This window comes from Columba livia, chromosome 9, assembly GCF_036013475.1.
Source record: "Columba livia isolate bColLiv1 breed racing homer chromosome 9, bColLiv1.pat.W.v2, whole genome shotgun sequence".
Classification (NCBI taxonomy): Eukaryota; Metazoa; Chordata; class Aves; order Columbiformes; family Columbidae; genus Columba; species Columba livia.
The window spans coordinates 18,502,345-18,518,656 of NC_088610.1; the positions used below are offsets into that span (position 1 = coordinate 18,502,345).

The 16,312-nt window shown below is 37.5% G+C and overlaps 1 protein-coding gene across 3 annotated transcripts in view; it reads right to left on the minus strand.

Moving 5' to 3' along the window:
• Positions 1-16,312, minus strand: part of ACSL3 (acyl-CoA synthetase long chain family member 3) — a 62,962-nt gene that overhangs the window by 13,733 nt on the left and 32,917 nt on the right. For all 3 annotated transcript variants that reach the window (XR_010474716.1, XM_065074101.1, XM_065074100.1), the window contains exons 3-9: positions 11,145-11,322; positions 5,527-5,636; positions 4,130-4,268; positions 2,033-2,183; positions 1,309-1,432; positions 971-1,042; positions 330-469 (exon numbers count right to left, since the gene is read on the minus strand). Coding sequence is in view for 2 of the 3 variants with exons in the window: in XM_065074101.1 (XP_064930173.1) it covers positions 330-469; positions 971-1,042; positions 1,309-1,432; positions 2,033-2,183; positions 4,130-4,268; positions 5,527-5,636; positions 11,145-11,322 (914 nt within the window). In the remaining variant the exon portion in view is untranslated. The remainder of the gene's footprint in view (positions 1-329; positions 470-970; positions 1,043-1,308; positions 1,433-2,032; positions 2,184-4,129; positions 4,269-5,526; positions 5,637-11,144; positions 11,323-16,312) is intronic.

Below are 16,312 nucleotides of genomic sequence, written 5' to 3' on the forward strand. Positions count from 1 at the left end.
TATATAGTCTGATTCACTTCTGTAAAAACAGGAATACCTACAGGAATAGACTTCCCATCTTACCCAAAAACAGTATAAATACGTTATTAAAGTCTTGATGAAATAATGCAACCGATAAAAAACTCCTCTCAGTTTCAAGTTAAATAACCCCCAAATTACATTAGTAAATATTTAAAACCATCACACATTTGTTGTTTCAATTTACATTTAATTGCAGACTCATTCAAAATGTCAACATTAAAACAAAGAAAAGCACAGGAAAGATCAGATACTATTCATACGGCAAGACTTTGCAAAGCATTTTTTTGCACCCTGAAAAATCAAATTACCTATCACAGAGCGGGGTAGTATAACCTTTGGAAATCTGTTCCATTTTGTAGTTGTAGGCCAAGATAAACAGATTCCGCTGGAAACTAGTCATTTCATTCACTTTATTCATGACGTTTTTGTAGATCCGATCCATAATTTCCTAGTTACATAAAAAGATTAACTTTAACTCAAAGAAACACAAATCCTAAATTCAGTACAACAAAAAGGAAACATGATTTAGAAATTCTAGTGTGTTTCAGGTGCCAGCCCGCTCCAGGCTGCCTCCTCTTCACTGCTAAGAGACAGCAAGGTGTCCACAGACCAGGAGGAAGGCAAACACACCTGAGCAGGAGCACCAGGTAACCCCAAGCTGCCTGTTGCCAACTATCTCAGTCCATTCATTGACTATGATGAACAAGAGATGACTAACTGAAATGGCAATCTAATCCCCACAGCTGTTAAAACTTCGAAAAATGCTGACATTCATACAATTAATGTTTATCTGCAACATACAAATAAATACATTAAAAAAATTCTAAGCTCCCTTAACAAAGGTCCTTTTTTATTTACATTATGACTGCATTAATTTTGTTGTTAAAAAAACTGAATTATGAATATTTTAAAAATATCTTTTAAAACTATTTATTCTTCAGTTACTCACCGGAACAGCTGCCATTAGGGTTGGCTTAAGTGTAGTAACATCACCTTTGCTTCCTTTCTTTATTTTAGAGGACTAAAGAGAAGAACAAGCTTACTAGCAGACATATTCAAGATTTTTAATATGAGAAACAAATGACATAGGACATCTCTCAAACCATCATTTTAAGTTATATGTTAACAATTAAAACTAGTTCAGAGTACCAATCATAACCACCAATACACTGTTTCATGAATTATAGAAAAAAATTGTTATATTTTTAAAGAAATATTACAAAGACCTGCTGTAAGTAATTATATACATATATTTTTTAACCATAAGGGCTTACATCTACAACATACCTGGTCAGCCAATGTCTGAGGTGAAGAGTAACCAATGCGGCACCCATGAGACAGACACACCAGCTCAGCACTCAGCTCCAGAACATGGGCGAGAGGCAAATAGCCAATATAGACATCTTTTTCCCTGTAAAGAATTTTTAAAAATATAGGTTTATGCTGTACCATTAGAGTCCTCCGATGAGTCACTAAACTAAACTTACACAGAGCATACTATAGAACTAGAGAAAGTGGAAAAATGCCTTTGAGCTTAAGAATGTGTTTCAAATAATATGGGTTTTGTTTCAAAAGCTGCATACTGCACACTGTAGGTTTAAGGCATGAACAAAGCGTGATGTTTACTCATCCCAAGACAACTAACTATGTGTTATGGTTGTGAAGGCAACGCTATGGACAAGATTAAAAAAACTGCACCAAACAAAGAAACCACAGAATTTAACAGTAACCAAAGGCAGTACTGCTTAGGGAAGCTTTCAACCCTCCTAGTGCAAGGTGACCCACAGGGTTGTGTGCCCTGGTCTTGCCCATACAGAGAAGACAAGAGAACAAACAGCACATGAAGTGATCCTATCATTTAATGCAGCACAGGAAGATGCTCAGACATCAGTGCATAGTATAACGTGTCACAGACAGAGCAATCTAAAACTGTTAATGTTTTACATAGTAGTTAATCGAAAATTATATGCAGCTACCTGACTTTTGCCGGTGAATATCTGTTAGTACGTACCCCACTTTTGGAATCCTCTCAGCCATTCCAGTTATCCCAGCAATTATGTTGCAATGGGAGATCATAACTCCTTTGGGAACTCCTGTGGATCCACTTGTGTACATGATCACCGCAATATCCGAGGGCACAGGCCTGGACTGCTGTTTGTGTCCTGTAATTTGTGTTTAATAAAGACAATGTATAATGTGTGGAGAGCTTCCCAGACCGGGAGATGTGATATACTAACATATTTCAGCAGTCATTCCAATATAACTACATGACTATTGCTACTACATTTTGCTTTCAGTTAAAAAGATGGTGGTTCAGTTTAAGTGCCTTCATGAAGAGTAGGAACCTCTTTGTATTAGCTGAGCAATACTTTAAGTGGTTGTCCTAGACTATCATGACAACACGTTGCTGTTATGTTTCCCATATTCCTGCAGAGGAGAGAAAAACATGCAGAGCTTTGGCTTCTCCAAAATGCCACTGAGCTCCACATGTTCTTGGGGACATGGTTTAGAGGTAGACTTGGCAGTGTTAGGTTAACAGCTGGACTCGATGCTCTTAAAGGTCTTTTCCAAGCAAAATGACTGTATGTTTCTGCGATCCCTGGGCAGGTCTGCCCTGCTGGTTCCACACTGCCACAGGGTCCATCCCCTTTGCAAAGGGACTTTCTCACGTGTTCCCCAGCAGGGGAACAACACTCTGCCTCACCTGCAACACCTGCGGTGAGGCACTGCTCAGCCAACATGGGCTCCAGTTTCTACAAATATTTAAAGGAAGTTCAATAGATTTAATAGGATTCAAGTGGCTCTTAAATACTTACACTGAGAGCAGGAAAATATAAGAACGATTGTGCTTTTTTCGGAGGAAAAACTGCATAATGCATCATACATGTGGCAGAATATATACACTGAATGAGAAGAGTGAAAGTATATTTAATAATTTCGCACTCACTGAATCCTGTCCACCCTGCACGGTGAACAATACAGAGGAAAACAGAAGCAGCAGCTCATGTACTTAATACATTCATTGAACATCTTGACCATAAATAGTTCATTGGAGTATTCAATGATTTATTAATGTTTAACTCAAATATAACATTCCTTTATTATAGTGTATGGTATGTGATATTCAAAATACTGAAAGATTAGACATCTTTTTACATAGCACACAGATTAAAAAATCTCAAGGAGCTAATGAACTATAGCCATAATTTTTTCTCCTGGCGTTATCTGAAACGGTTTTACTAGTACATAGAACTGGTACATCAGAAAGGGAAAACTGCCTTTTAAAAAACTGAGAGGTCACGATGTTGGGAGCAAACCTGCCATTCCCCTGAACATCAACAGCAGGACGATTAACCACTCAACCTTCTCCTAGAACAAAATTCAATCCAACATTCATGTGCCTTCAGTAGTTAAAAGATTCTGAAAACATAAATAAGAAGAAAGCAACTACTGAACATAATGAAATCTTAAGATATCAGATTCAGCAGCTCTTCAAAGCAAAGAATAAAAATTCGTTATTTTAATAGTTAAAACACTTTCTGAAAATCTGAATTCTAATTTGAAAATTGTTACATAGATCGGAAATAGAATTCAAGAAATTTACACAGTAAATTGACACTTCCAGAAATGCAAAGAAGTGACCTATCAGATTTAAATTGCCAATGTACATTCTAATTTTTCAATTTAAAACAAATTAAAGGCAGTGAATTACTGATGTCTTTTGCCATACAATGCACAGTAATTTCCTCTGTGCGCTCTAAATAACCTGGTTTTAATATGTCTGATCATAAGAATGGTTTCTAAGTTTCTATCCTGGCCTAAATGCTTATCCTAAAGATTGTTCTTCAACATGTGGCACTTGTTGTGGAAAAGAGAGCTTTTCATAAAAGCATTTTACTCTGTTGAAAAACAAACCAAAAACCACATCCTAAAATTCAATCACAACCAGACCAAACAACCCCACAGGTTTTAGTTAAAGAAAAAGCAGATGATAAAAGGTTAATCACTGTGTAATTTTTTGAGACCTGCAGTTTCCCAAGGTTTACTCAACAGGGTCAATGTAAGACAACAAGTGAGGTGATCCAAAGAAAAAGAAGAGACAACCTACCAGTGTCTGCCTTGGCGCCCATCGCCTGCACCGAAGCCATCGTGTGAACAATGACGCCCTTGGGAAACTCCGACCACGTTGTTGGTTTGCCATCCACCGTAATGATGTGCCGCAGCAGCGGCACCTGAGAAACAATCGCCTGTGGAAATGAAGATGTGTTCAGAAACGCAGAATTGTGCCAATAAGAAAGGAAAAAAAAAAAACCCGCCATCTACCTACTGTACACATTTTAAAAAGATTTTACTTAAAATATCTGAGAATTTAAAACATCGGGGATAAACCTGTCTAGCTCAAACAGCTGCAAAGCTTGAAACTTTCCACATTTAGATTTGCAGGGCTAATTGAACTTTCCACTTGAAGTCCTAAAGCTTTTCCAACCATTTACTGATCTGGGTCTTATTTCAAGAAAACTTCACAAATAAGACTGGAAAGACTTGTAGAGATAATTGACTTTCCAGTCTCAGAACACTGAGAAAAAAACTCCAGGTGACACTGAGCTAACACTAAGTCTCATGTTGCTCCTTGGTTATTACACTATTGAAGATAAGCAACAGCTAGCAAAAATACAGGAAATTATTAGTTAAGCACAAAGTAAGCACTTCAAACAAAACTGAGTTCTAAAACAATTATCAGTGTTTGAGTGGAAGAAGATATTATTATCATCTCCATTAGAATACATTCATTCTCTTACTGCAAGCTGAAATAAATGCGCACTGTGTACAAAAAGGTTTGGGAAATTTTCATTTGAAATTCAGCAACAGTGCATAGTTTCTAATTAGAACAATTCCCTTATGTGAAAGGTCTAGTTCCCCCAAAACACGTCATGATAAACCTCATGCGGATCAGCTGTTCCACTTGTATATTCAACCTCAGTAAGTCAAAAAAGGTTTTCTGACTGTTCTCAATGTTTAATAAGCTTTCTCCTGCACTGCAAAACAGCTCTAACTCTTCGAGCACCCATCTTTAGATTTAAGAGCCGTTCTCTGCTGGGAAAACATCCAACAATAAATCAGGAGGATGATCACATTTGTCTGTTCATATACAGCCTATACATTTTTCTGCTCTTCCTGTTTGCTTCAACTGTTAAGTTTATAGGCACTAAATCCATCCAGACGCCATAACAGTTTCTTGAAAAGGTTGTTCCAGGCAGCACTGCAGCTCTTCTATAGTGCAAATTGCTCATCCTGTTCTCCAAAGTCAATGAGGAGCCGCAATCCCACTGAAGGCTAACTATGTTTTTTTTATGTATATGAAGACAGCTACATAAATCTTATTCCAAAAGAAGTGTCTGCCCTATAGAAAGCCAGTAAATCATTCTTCTCTACTATGGAATCAGGTCTTTTAACCGTAATGAACAGATACACCAGAAAGAGATAGACAAAGAACAGTTTTCTTACCTTCAGTTTTGTTTGCATCAATTCTTTACTAGTAATGATGGTGGTCACCTCTGTTTCATTTAGCCCATGAACTATTGCTGCGCCTCCCAGAGTAGCGTACAGAGTAACAACTGAAACACAAAACAGGTTAAAAAAAAGAGTCAGTCTCTATTTTACACTTTCAAGTATAGTTTACAATAATGGTCTGAGATTAACCTATGCCAAGTTAGGCAAAACAGCAAAAATATTTATCAACTACTAGAAAAGTGGTACAGTTTTGTGCTTTAAAAAAATACTTATTGCTTGGATTTAAATACAGCATGATTTTCAGTCATTCCCAGTAGGAATAAAGAACAACATTGCCCATGTTTACCATTTTTCAACCAATTTTCAGACCATTTTCAAGGTCTAACTAGAACTACCAGAACCACATTACCCTATGTAATTACCTTCTAGATCTACTCTAGTACCTTCATGGCTTTTACCATTGTAAAAGTAGGAATCTGTTCTCAGTGTAATACACTGATTAACAGACCTCTTGTACACAGGAAAGAAAGAGCTTTCATTTATGTGACTTCTCAGAATTCACATGCCATGTTACCAGGCTTTTGCAATTGACTGCTAATAAGAAATTATTATATCATTGTAATACGTGTCATCAGCAGATAAGTCCCACTTGGCAATAAATCTGTGACTATCATATTCTCCCTTCTATTTAAAACAACATAGAGGTTTAATCATCACGATCATTAGACACTGAACTGACATCATGAGAATACAGAACAGGAAGGAAAGAAAAGATTTAGGAAATCGACTATTAGAAACACTGTTTCTTGTATTTGAGGACAGCTCATTAGCAGAGTGTTAAACCACCATTATTTTGTATTAACAATTTAAAAAACATATTTAATTTCCTGTCATTTCTATGGGAACTGCATGAGAAAAGACAGGAAGAGACCGGGAAAGAAAAAGGCAGCTCAAAAAGGTAGAGAGGTACTGCTCTCCAGAAAATAATGATTTCCTGTTTTCCAAGCAGAATGCTAAACAAGGGCTTCTCAAAAAAGTTGTAAGGTAAATCAACATGATCACAATAATTACAACATTGGTGGAAGTTTTGTTCACGTTAGGTATCTGAATTTCTTCTGTACACGGTGTTTGAAAAAGATGGACCCAATTTCAAATCATTATATCATTGAAATTGGGTCCATCTTTTTCAAACACCCTATATTTTAGCTGAATATTTAAACGACATAATTAAAACAAGACATCCCATTGTACATTAGGTCTGTAAAAAAAAAATCAAACTCTGCTGTATTCTAAGATTTGAAATCCAGGGAGTTATTCAGTGCAGCATACCAAGGAAAAACTCAAAAGCAGTTTTCTTACACAGAAAAGTAAATAGTTGACCTCTCCTTATTTCTTCCTTGTTAAAACAGTCCATTATAGTTCGGAACTGTTGCAGGGCAAACACACATGCACTGTGTTTTCTTTAATTTGGTGGGAGCAGAGTCCAGCCGAGGGCCTCTCCCGTTCCCACGAGCTCTCTCCACTCACTGCGCTGACCCCTGTTACACAAACATCTTGCAGAAACTCAGCTGCCCCGAGCCAGCCAGCGCAACCCCGGCGACGCACCACCCGAAAGCACACTATGGTCTCTGAAATTACCGCTTATGCAGTTAATTGCTCTTCTACAAATAAGTGCATCAAGGACATCTTGCAGCTTTATGCTACAGCCAAAGAGGAGGACATATATAATACTATTTATACGATGGTGTACTGATGTCATGAAGAGAAAACAACTGAGCAATGACTCTGATCTGTGAAATTCTCACTTCTCCACATAAGTACCTAAAACTTTTTCAGGCAAATCTGAAAGATGAGGTGATTTCTCTCCTTTCTCTCGAAGGCATACTGAGAGGGATTATCTTTTGTGTTGATCTTTACACACGCAATAGTACAATTGAGTCTCTGATATCTGGACTTCTGCTATGAATATCGCTCTAGAAGCCTGACAATACGAAAAAGAGAAAATTTCAACACATCTGAATTTGCCAGCTAATATACACGAACAAAGCCCTACCCTAAAGAAACAAAGAGAAAGTTTGCCATTTATTTCAATGTAACCGAAGTGTTAAACTGAGTATTTCAGCCTCCATCACACATAACAAATAAAAGGCAAAGTAAACCTTCAAAGGCTTCGGCCAAGTCAACTCTGACTTAGCCACTTCTGCTCAAGCTTCACAAAAGCATGATTAAAAAATGAAACGTAAGTTTTCCTGTTTATTACTTGGTTATACACTCAGGTGTTTTATCCGCCCACACTAGTGAAGAGCTCTTCACACAGATGAAGAGGAGATACTTTGGAAGAAAATCTGTTTTCATGTTAGTACTTTCCATTTTTGAACTAGCAATCCCACTCAACCTCTTGCAAGTACAAGACTTAGATAGCTTCAAACATTTTAAAATTTACAATCTGGCAAGTATTTCTAATGATAAAACCACTTATCTGTGTGAGTAATCCATAACATAAAAATTATTTTCCCCACTTTAATTTTGTAGTACAAAAGGCATTCTCTCCAACACTAAGTATGAAGCAGATGAACCTGCTCTCTTGGCATCAGTTCTGGGAACATCCCATCAGATTTAACACATTTCACATTCGGACAGAATGTCACAACACTATCACAGCAGCTGGCTGTTGTGAAACTTGTAAACTGAAAAATGCTAATATAAGTCATTTAGTAATATCTTGCCACACTACTTCTTCAACATCATCTGGATGTTATAATTCTTTCAGCAAACAGACTACGTGAATACTGCATGACAATATCATCATCTGCCAACACACAAGTCAGCCAAGTTCACATAAGATGACATACAGCTCTGATGCTAAACACCACGTCAGACAGTGCGCTGAAGCACGTCTCAAAACGGGAATTTAAAACATTAATCCAATAAACCCCAAAACACATGCATACCATTCTACATGTGATATCCATCCACTATCTCAGATATTTCTTTTCCTCAAAGTACAAAATCTTCCAAGGATTGTAAGTGTACTTCATTTCCAAAGAAAGAAATAATTCATACAAGCCTTTGCATTTTATTCCCAGGATAGTCACTAGGAATCCAGATGCCAAAAGTGATAAAAGGGAACTGACATGGTGTATTATGAGACATCTAGTTTAAAAGCAACACAGGCATCTCATCTGAGAGCAGCCTGTGCAGAACTCTGCTCTGGCAGGTAAGTTAGCAGCAGTCACTCACTGAGGAAAGGACCAAAAATATCACTGAATTTAGGCTGGAAGGCACCTGGGAAAATCACCTGCACAAAACAGTTCACTAGAGCAGAGTGCTCAGGGCCACAGCCAGTCCAGTTTTAAGTATCTCCAATGATGGAGACTTCACAGCCATTCTAGGTTCCTGTTCTGGTACTTAACCACCCTCACAACGAAGACATTTGTCCTAATATTTCATAAAATTCTCCTGTGTTTCAACTTGTGCCTGTTGCCTCCAGGCTTACCAAAACACACCTTCGAGCAGAGTCTAGCTTCATCCTCTCCATATGTTCCCACTAGACAGTTTTAGACAGCAACAAGATCTCAACTCATGTTAACGGTGAACAGAGCCTGCTCCATCAGCCTCTTCTCGCATGTCACGTTCTCCAATCCCTTCAGCGTCTTGGCAGCCCTCCACTGGACTCACTCTAGTACGTACACCAAGATCTTTTTTTCTACTGGGAAGCCCAGAGCTGGGCACAGTACCCTAGATGTGACCTCACCAGCATCCAAATGGAGAAGGACCACTTCCCTGACCTCCCTGCTACACGCATGTTACTACCACTCAGGATGCTGTCAGCCTTCACTGCAAGAAGGCACTGCGTGCTTGTGCTTGACCGTTACCTACCAGGACACCCAGATTCTCCTCTGCAAGGCTGCTCTCTATCCAGTTGTCCCCCAGCCTACACTGGTGCACGAGGTTATCCCAGCATGCACGAGAATTTGTAACTGCCTTCTCCAGCTGACAGGCCCCTCAGCATCAGCCCTGCCCTCCAGTGTCCAGGCTGTGACCTGCTGTGTGTGCACTGTCCCACGATAAAGACATTGAACAGCACCGGACTCTGTATCGACACCCGAGGGCTGGCAGCTGATCCTGCCGATCAGTCCTTTCAGCCAATGCACCAATGAATCTTCCATCCATCTTACCAGCTACTTACACAGTTTCGATCTAAATAATTTCGATTTACAGATACTACAACAGAACATGTCAAAGGCCTTGCTAAAGTCTCAGTACACAACACCCATGCTCTCCTTGTCCCCAGAGACAGTCATCACACAAGGCAAGCAGGCAGATTTTGGAACAGTATGGGCTTGGGCAGTACCTCTTGTAACCAACTCCACCCTTAAAACCAAGGGAATAATACAGTGTATGGGTATATACAACATAACCACACAGACCCACAGTAAAGACTTATATAAATGAAAACAGCTATATACTCATGAATGTATGGCTTCTCAAACTGAAACAGACTCGTGCTTAGAGCAGAGAGGGACCATTTAAGATACAATTTTCTTGTTAGGCTTGCTTCCAAAATCTGAATATAGTCTAATCGATATACATCTTGAAAGTAGGTAGGTAGTAAATCAGGAATTTCTGCACATCTGACTTTTACAGCCTATCTCTTACTGAAGGAGGGTAAATGTGGCATGGGAGAGAAGAGGACAAAGCCTGTGAGCAACTGCAGGTTCCAGAGTGCCCTGTGGGAAAATGAGAAATATCCCCCCAGGAATGTCACAGAATCCAGCCAGGCTGGGCACACAGTTAGGTGAATGACATATTGAAGAGTGCTGATGGAACAGACATTTCAAAACAACCCCTATACCAAGTTGAGATCAGCACTTGATAGGTTTCTCAGCCAGAAAAACAGGCCTAAGACTAAAAGTTTGTCCTTAAGAACAGTCTCAAATCAGCAGGCAGGTTAAATTAGCATGTATTAAATGGCATGGAATGGACTATAACAAAGAGGCAGAGAGAAGAAAAGATTAAAAAAAAAAAGTATCAGGCTCAGATTAAGGTTTGAGTTAAGGAATGACTTACAGTTTGGTACAGCAGCTTTTTAATTTGAAAGAGCTGTCAAAAATAAGTTCAAGTACTTACTCATTCCTTTTTACTTTTTAGAGATAATGATATGATAAACTCTAACTAAAATCAAAACTGAAGAGATGACAAGACACCCAGTTAAAACAAAACTTACAGGGACAGATGAAAGTTTGACGTCAACTTCTGAAACTGAGTCACTGAATTCATGTGTGATTTTTGTTTGTTTGTTTTTAAAAACTTAGGAATCTGTACTGATTTGAGATTGAAAGAAAATAAACCTCTCACAAATTCATTGAGCAAGATGTACTTACTGAAACCACACTCCAGCTGCAAACACACACACACTTCTCCATTCAGTAGGGTAAAACACAAGAAAGTGCAGTCTCTACCTTATGCAATACTTTTATTTGTAGTTTTAAACGCTCTGTAAATTTTTTATATGAAGTTCTCTTAATGTGTATACTGAAGAAAAAGGTTTGTTTGCATATTGTGTTGCAAGAACAAAAGACATAAATACTTTAGGAAAGAGGCAGACTTACGCTGGTAGTTGCACATAAAGCAGGCCTGTGCTGCAATCATCCACTCCGCTCTAGTCTCACAGAAGATAGCGATGTTGGTCTTTGGTTGCTGACCCAACACTGCTAAGCCATTTCCAAAATTAACAGCTTTAATGTATACATCTTCATATGAAAGCCAGGTGTACTTGCCAAGGATGACCTAATAAGAATAATAAATTCAATTTAGAAAATGAAAATCCTTAACACATGTCCAACTACATTTTTAACCATGTGAAGAAACCACAGATGTTTGAAGTAGAAGTTGCTTAAATTCTAAAAGCAGTTTATTCAAGATAATGAATAGTATTCTTGCCAAAAACTACAGGGACTGTGGAAGGTCTAACACGAATACTGCAATATTTCCGCACATTATCACCTCTGCTGTCACATTAGGAAAGCATACGACTCCCAGCATATTTCATAGCTTCAGAAGCCCCCCAAAAGGCCCTGGTTATCTGTCTCATACGTCTTTAGATTTTTTCCAAAGGTTTGTTTTATTTTTACATAAAACGTGACAAGCACTAGCTAGTGCAATGCATACTCTGTATTTGCTTTACTGGATTATTTGGGCTACAATCCTTACGCAAACATGATACGCTGATGTTCATTCTTTAAAAAAAAAAGAAGAGGGCAACTGGAATTCAGAAAGCAGTATAAAGCAGTATATCAACGTGTCCTCAGTCTGAAATTGTGAAATCACCCTCCCTTTGTTTCTTCTGAAACAAATGTCAAGGGGAAGAGGAGTCATCTCTTTGCCTTTTTTACTGCTAAACAAAGTGGGACAGAAGACTGGACTGGAAATTACTGGCAAATCTCAGTACTGAAAAAGTCATGTGGAAAAAGTTAAGCAATCTCACTTTTCTTCTATGTTGGAAAGCTGTTGCACAGTAAAATTAGACTTGAATTTAGAGTTCACTATCTGTCAAAAACTTCTATGAGTGTACTTGCACCTTACAGTGCTATTTTCTCACTGAGTGATAGGTTATTTCTTTGATGACATCCTAGAAATTTTCATATACAGATATCATACAAAGATGATGTTTTGCACTGAAAAAACAGACTCAACTTATTATACATTACCTGTCTAGTTATACAAGAACCTTGAGAATTTTGAAAACTAGTTTTTATTAGTAAAGTATTTTTGACATTTCCTTTTGGGTACATAGCATTAGGAACAAATGAAAGCAAATTATTAAAGAAAAAGCTAGAAAAGAAAACTTCTCCCTCCTCCCTCCATTCTGTTTTCCAGATTTCATTTATCAAACTTAAATAAATTTCAGATTTGTGGACTGTAAAATCTAACAACTTTTTGGCATGTTACTACTTTTCTAATAGGTCTGTATTTCCACATCCGCTTGCTTAATAAAATGAATTTTAAAATCTCTCTCAAACTCTAATAAATCTATTAGATGTTACTTTTCTATCAAGAACACTTTTTCAGACAGCTGAAGTTCAACGCTGGGTAACTGAGCTGTACCTAAAACAGCCTTGCTGCGTATTTCTCATTAACCTATTTGTTTAGCAGGACAAACCTACCTTAACTCAGGACAGGTGTATGTGCAGCTGCTTGGAAATTTCACATATATTTTCATGAGAAAAACATCGTTTAACATAACCGAAACACAGTACTTGCCAACATTAGGAATACTTAACAACTTGACCAGAAAATAAACGTTTCTCACACAAATACCTGCTCAAGTTTTACTGTTGTGTTTACGGAAACTCAGCTCCATTGGCAAATGGGCTGTTTCAGAGCCAAAAACCTTACAGGACAAGGAAGACGACACTGAATTTCTCTGCTGTACTGGGTGACGGAATCAGTGCGGGCAGAGGGCTCAGTGCTACCCAGGGGTACGGCCCCAAGGAAAAGAACCTGGCACTTCCATTCTTTTTAAAAACACCAAGATATTTCTGGTGTGGAAAACTTTTACTGCTTCCAAAGAAAACATTGCATCTCTTCCAGTCCAACCAAATTTCAGTCATTTGAAATATTAATTCCAATTTGGGACATTTTCCCCCAAAAACACAGTAGTTTTGGCAGACTTGGAAATTCTTGACAAACTCATTGGCTGAAAACAATCTGCAGAAATGAATCAGGGACCCTTTGTACCATTACACTCTACCTACAGCGGGGCCTCAGCGATGCCACTCGCAAATAATTAGGCCAACAAATACAAGCAGATGTCTGTTACCATTTCTGATAAGTTCGCCAACCGTAAATGAACGGGTTTCAGTATTTTCCGCCATTCATTACGTAACTCATGAAAATTGAAATAATAAAACATTAAAAAGACAAAAATGGATCTTTCTGAATAACACTTATGATTCTGATTTTTTCCCTTTTTTTAAAATTATCCTAAATAATTTATCCTCATTGCTTAAACAAGTTTGATATGATGTAGTGAAAGAAGGTCTTATTGGCGCTTTCCTTTCTTAGGAGTTGAGAAAACCCACAGAAAGGAAGTACACCACTGTTAGTTATTTTTTATATGGAGAAATATAATTGTATTTCTGAAGAACAACAACGTGAACACAGATGAGATGACCTTTTTCAGTGCAGACAGTGACTTTTACTTTTCCTACTGCATTCTATATATTTGAATTGCCATGTTCCCTTCCTCCCCATGCCCAGCGTTTCTTCTCTGTCCCTATGACACACTAATGCTCTGCCTCTGTTGGAATGTCCCTTTCTTCTGCATTTCCCTATATTTGCCTTTTGCAAGACACAGAGCAGGTTATAGTTTCTCTCATCCTTCCTTCTGTTTATCTTCAAATCCAATCTCTCTTCTTGGCCCTTCCCTCAGTAGCTTTCATTAATATTTTCCAATGGATAGTTTCTACTGTAAACAGCTGTTAAAACTGATGTTAAGTGCCATATTCTTTTAAACATTCACACACGTTTAATTTTACAACTTTCAGAACTTATTTCTGCTAGATAACTACTTACACGTGTAAAGAAAGTAAGTGTTCAAGAGAAGGGCCCAAGAAGTCAAGACTGAGAACTGATTAAAGAGACATAAAACCAAACACTAAATCAGAAGAGACAGCGCCTCTAAATGCTTACTTCAAAATATACTACTACATTAAATAGAAAAATACTGCCCTCTAGTGCACCAGCCTTTAAACATACCTAAACTGCAAGTTATTGAAAACATTTGAGTTATCTATTTAACGCATTGGAAAATATTATTCAATATCAGTACTGTACTAACATTTGGAAATCCAGCAGAGTACAGAGACTAATTACTTGCTGCACAGTGAACATTTCTTTCCTGTGAAGGGGTCATAAAATTTTCAGCAAAAAGCTACAGGCACATGTAGAGTCATTGAAGTACCTGACTTCAGTTACCTTTCAGGGTCTTCCTAAAACTAGCTTATAGGTCTTGAAGAACCTTGACTATTACAATACAATTTGGAAACTACTGATCACAAATCAAACACATTTCCTAGTAGAAAGTATATTAAAAATAACACAAAGGAGGCTATTTGAAATGCCCATTTTTGACCTTTTTCATATGAAAACAGATTGCAGCTGAACACTTCTCAGAAATCCCACCCTAAAATACTATTTACATAGCACCCTATGTTTTTCAACATCATAAGCTGTTCTTTTCCTGCCCAATGACTTGGCATGGCAAGAACCTCCCTGCAATGCCAGGGTAAGTTTCAGTCTCAGCTCTGGGCAGCATGGCTGTGAATTCCCAAGCGCTTGCCCATGTGCTCACAGCTGCACACAAGCCTCAGGCTTTAGGTGCGTCACCTTCTCCTGCCAAAATCATGTTTACTTTTCCCCACTATGTCTTTCTTATTATGTTTCTATTAATTCTGTTCTTGGTTACAAGCCCTTTTTAAAACAGAACAATACAAACAACCCTCAAAACAAATAACAACCCCCCGCCCCCCAAAGAACACACAAACAAAGCAAAATCCACATACCAACATACATAAAAGGAAGCACATGACAGCAGAACCTATAACTAAGACGACGTAAAATAATCAACCAGCAGAATAAAGTTCATCTTCTGGACATCATAAAACCTAAGTTCTGCTTAAATTCATTTTTCCAATTAATTACATCTTAATCTCTGAAGTATTTTCAACACTATTTTATCCTGACTTAAATACATATCTTATGAAATTAATATTACATGTGCTTTCCAATTCATGTATTAAATGCACTGCAGAAGGAAACAGAAAAGCTAACTACATATGAAATAAATATTATAAAATGCAACTAAATAAGCAGAAGTAGTATTTGCATTTTATTAACACTCATTAATTTCTGCTATTTTGGCAATTACACAGGAATAAATAAATCTTTTGAACAATATAATCTGTAATTTTTGAATTGTTATTATCTGGGATATCATTGTTCTCAGATTACTATATTATCTGATCTTAAAGATGTTAAATACCTAGCTTTAAATAATTTTAGCTAGAAGCATGAGCATAGTTCTCCTAAGAATCAGAAGCTTAGTATTTTACTTTTTTGAGATACATATTTACCCCACTAATGAATAGTTAATTAGGCTAAGCTAGCCCATTGCAATTTGCACAGAGAGACATCTTCTAATACGTAATGCAACCCAGTACACAGAGCCACGATCTACATTCAGATCTGCCCTGACTTGCAGAAAAATGCAAGAAAAATGCATCAGCAGTTCACACCACTTCTGGAAGGGAAAAAAATCATTAACAAGTTTTGCAACTCCTGTCACGTATAGAAATTACAAGCATTATATCAAAGAAATAAAATTCCCGTGTACCTTTTCCAAAAGTTGCACCAAATAAACCTCAACAAGTTGCCCTTCCTAAGGAGAACCAGGCAATAAAAAGACGTGTGGTATGAAAAACAAAAATCAAAGCAAAAGAACCCTGACATTTAGAATCAACAAGGTGTCTTGTGAAATCTTACGATTTTCTTCACTTGCTTAAACATGTTATGCGGTGTTAAGAAACATTATATTCCTTAATGGAAAAAAAAAATAGAAGTAGACTTATGAGATAATGCCATAACTTGGAACAAAATAAGACGGGACAAGTATGGCAATGAATGATGTTGATGAATGAACTGTTGTGTCAAGCTTAGACAAAATTACCTAACTTACGTAATTTTTAAGTCTAAATACTTAGAAACAAGTTATTTAAGT